Source organism: Orycteropus afer, unplaced genomic scaffold, assembly GCF_000298275.1.
Source record: "Orycteropus afer afer isolate SDZICR_OR568_19922 unplaced genomic scaffold, OryAfe1.0 scaffold00224, whole genome shotgun sequence".
In the NCBI taxonomy this organism is placed as follows: Eukaryota; Metazoa; Chordata; class Mammalia; order Tubulidentata; family Orycteropodidae; genus Orycteropus; species Orycteropus afer.
In genome coordinates, this window is record NW_006921811.1 from 3,343,837 (window position 1) to 3,346,864 (window position 3,028).

Below are 3,028 nucleotides of genomic sequence, written 5' to 3' on the forward strand. Positions count from 1 at the left end.
GTTTGAGCCCCTTGTTGCAGCCACTGTGTCAATCCATCTCATTGAGGGTCTCTCTTTTGTGTTGACCCTCTGCTTTACCGAGCATGATGTCATTCTCTAGGGACTGGCCCCTCCTGACCACACGTCCAAAGTACATGAGATGAAGTCTTGGTATCCTCACTTCTAAGGAACATTCTGGCTGTACTTCATCCAAAACAGACTTGTTTGTTCTTCTGGCAGATTATTCAATATGATATTCACAAATATAATAGGAATGCTAAACGAATGCTTTAAAAGAAGAAGAGAGCAAACTTTTAAGATGGGGAAGAGAAACTGTTAAGAACCGACTACTGATTTTGGCCAAGAGCTTCCTGGCAGCCGAAAAAAAAAAGTGAAAAGAAAAAAAAAAAAAAAAGATTTCGTAAAAGAAAACACACATGTACGGGAGGAAAGGGGAATGTTTTCCTGCCCGAGAATTCTAGGATTACTGTATTACCTGAATGTTGCATTTACAACAGAAGCAGACTGCCACATCTTTCTCCTGTGGTACAGCCAGTGGGCTCAAACCACTGACCTATAGGTTAACAGCCAAGTCCTGGTGGTACAATGGTTAAGAACTCAACTGCTAACTGCAAGGTCAGTGGTTGGACCCCACCAGCCGCCCATGGAAGAAAGATGTGGCAGTCTGCTTCTGTAAAGATTACAGCCTTGGAAATCCTATAGAGAAGTTCTACTCTGTCCTATAGGGCCACTAAGAGTTGGAATCAACTCAGGGGCACACACAACACATGGCCACCTTTGCATGATGCAAAAGTTTTACTCATTCAGGTTCTCCCTCAACAAATCTGAGAGAAGTGTTAAATCACAGCTCACAAAAGAGACTTTCTGAAGCAGCTCTGGGGCACTGCAGGAAATAACAGCCCAGTGACTACAGGGGCTTGCTTCCTGCTCAATCTGGAGCCAATTTAACAGCTTCTCTTGCTGTTAAGAAGAGCAATCTCACATGCCTCGTGGCACAGAGCAGTGTTTACAAGGACGATGCCCACTGCGTCTGGAATGGACTGTCCACGGGAGCCGTCACAGTGGCCGCCTTTCCCTATATGAGGATGAGTGTCAGAGCGCTACTTAAATACGTGTACTGGAATCATCTCCCGTGATCTGATGACTGTGGTCTCGGGGGTCTAATCAGTTAGCCCACCTCCAGGCATACATCTGTGGAGGTGTGCACAATTACAAGCTTGATAAAAAAAATAAAAAAAAAAGTGACAAGAGTCTCTGAGCCTAGAAGTTTGCAGGGCCCACCATGGAAAAGGCCTAAGTCACTGGGCTGAATTCTAGGCACACTAAAGGAGATTTCCACCCAGGGTGTCCAAATGTTAGAGGATGATGTGAAAAGGATCATTAAGGCCAGTTAGGTCAGTGCTTTCAAGGACAGAATTGACTCTGAGTATCCTAGTCAAGGGGCAATATAACCTCTATCTGGACACTTCCCATGAGAGTGGCCACACAGGAGGTGTGTCTTAGTCAGAGCTCTCTAAAGGAGTTGAACCAGTGAGATTGATATAAATATTGTTGTGGATAGGAACTGTCGAGTTGGTTCTAACTCATGCTGACCCTGTGTACAACAGAATGAAACACTGCCTGCTCCCGTGCCAGCCTCACAATCCTTGCTATACCTGAGCCCATCATTGCAGCCACCGTGTCAGTCCATCTCTTTGAGGATTTTCCCCTTTTTCACTGACCTTCCACTTCACCAAGCGTGACACCCTTCTCCAGGGAATGGTCCCTTCTGACAACATGACCAAAGTAGGCGAGATGAAGTCTGGCCATTCTCACTTCCAAGGAGCATTCCGACTACACTTCTTCCAGGAAAGATTTATTTGTTCTTCTGGGTGTCCGTGGTATTTTCAGTATTCTGAAATGCATAGTCTCATCCAGTTATTACAACAACCATGTGAGGCAGGAACGATTACAGAAAAGGAAGCTGATGCAACACTGTCCAGTGGTGGAGACTGGACTTGAACTCAGGTCTCTGTCTCTCCAAACCCTGGATGTATTCTGCTCTCTGTGATGGCCTGGCCCCTCTCCTAGCCAGCTGGGAGACATGGAGAAGTCATTTCTTCTCACTGGGCCTTGGTTTTCCCATTTGTAAAGTAGGGGCTTTGGCCTTCATGGCTTCCCAGGCTCCTGCCAGCTCTGTCCCCTGACAAGGGATGTGACTGTGTGTGTGGTGGACCTGCCCCTGCAGGCCCAGCGTTAGACACGGCAAGCATCTGAATTCCTGCTGAGTGTCCATCTTGTCCCCATTTGCAGCCTTCCAGACATTCCTGGGCAAAGAGGATGTTTCGCGAGAAGTGGAGGAGGTCCAGGCGGAGAGCCGCGTGCAGAGGAACATCCGTGTGGTGTCTGTCCTGGAGCTGCTAAGGAGCCCCTTTGTCCGCTGGCAGGTCATCACCGTGATCATCACCATGGCCAGCTACCAGCTGTGCGGCCTTAATGCGGTGAGGGCTGGGACCCAGCTGGAGACCAGGAAGGCTACAGGGTGGATGGTTCAGGTTTGAACCTGGGTGTCCAATCGAAGTCCCGGCCTGCCATCTGCACAAGCTCTGTGCCATTGGGCAACCACAGACTATTGCCGACTCTCAGTGTTCTCATCCATAAAATGGATGTAACAATACTGAAAGGAGTCATTCCTGTGAAGTGTTCATTGCAGCACCCCGCAGTTATCCCTTATGAAATGCTGCTGATCATTATATAGTCATTTGATGTAAATGGTTAAGCACCCACCTATTAGCCAAAAGGTTGGTGGTTTGAAACCACCCAGAGGCACCTGCTTCCAGGAGGTCAGAGCCTTGAGAACCCTACTCTACACATGTGGGGTCGCCATGAGTCTGAATCAACTCAGCATCGGCACCTCACAACAATAATTGCTAGAAATCCTTGAAAGTCATATTTCTCAATAAAGTGGGTATCGGGAAGTTGTAAGTGAGACACAGTGGTGGTTCGATGGTAGAGTTCTCACCTTCATGCAGGAAGCTCAGATTCCATT

At 47.7% G+C, this 3,028-nt stretch overlaps 1 protein-coding gene across 1 annotated transcript in view; it reads left to right on the top strand.

The window, feature by feature from the left end:
• The window catches only part of SLC2A9 (solute carrier family 2 member 9), a 352,889-nt gene that overhangs the window by 234,250 nt on the left and 115,611 nt on the right, over positions 1-3,028 (top strand). Inside the window, 1 exon segment of the mRNA XM_042782036.1 lies at positions 2,293-2,480. Within this exon segment, the coding sequence (XP_042637970.1) occupies positions 2,293-2,480 (188 nt within the window).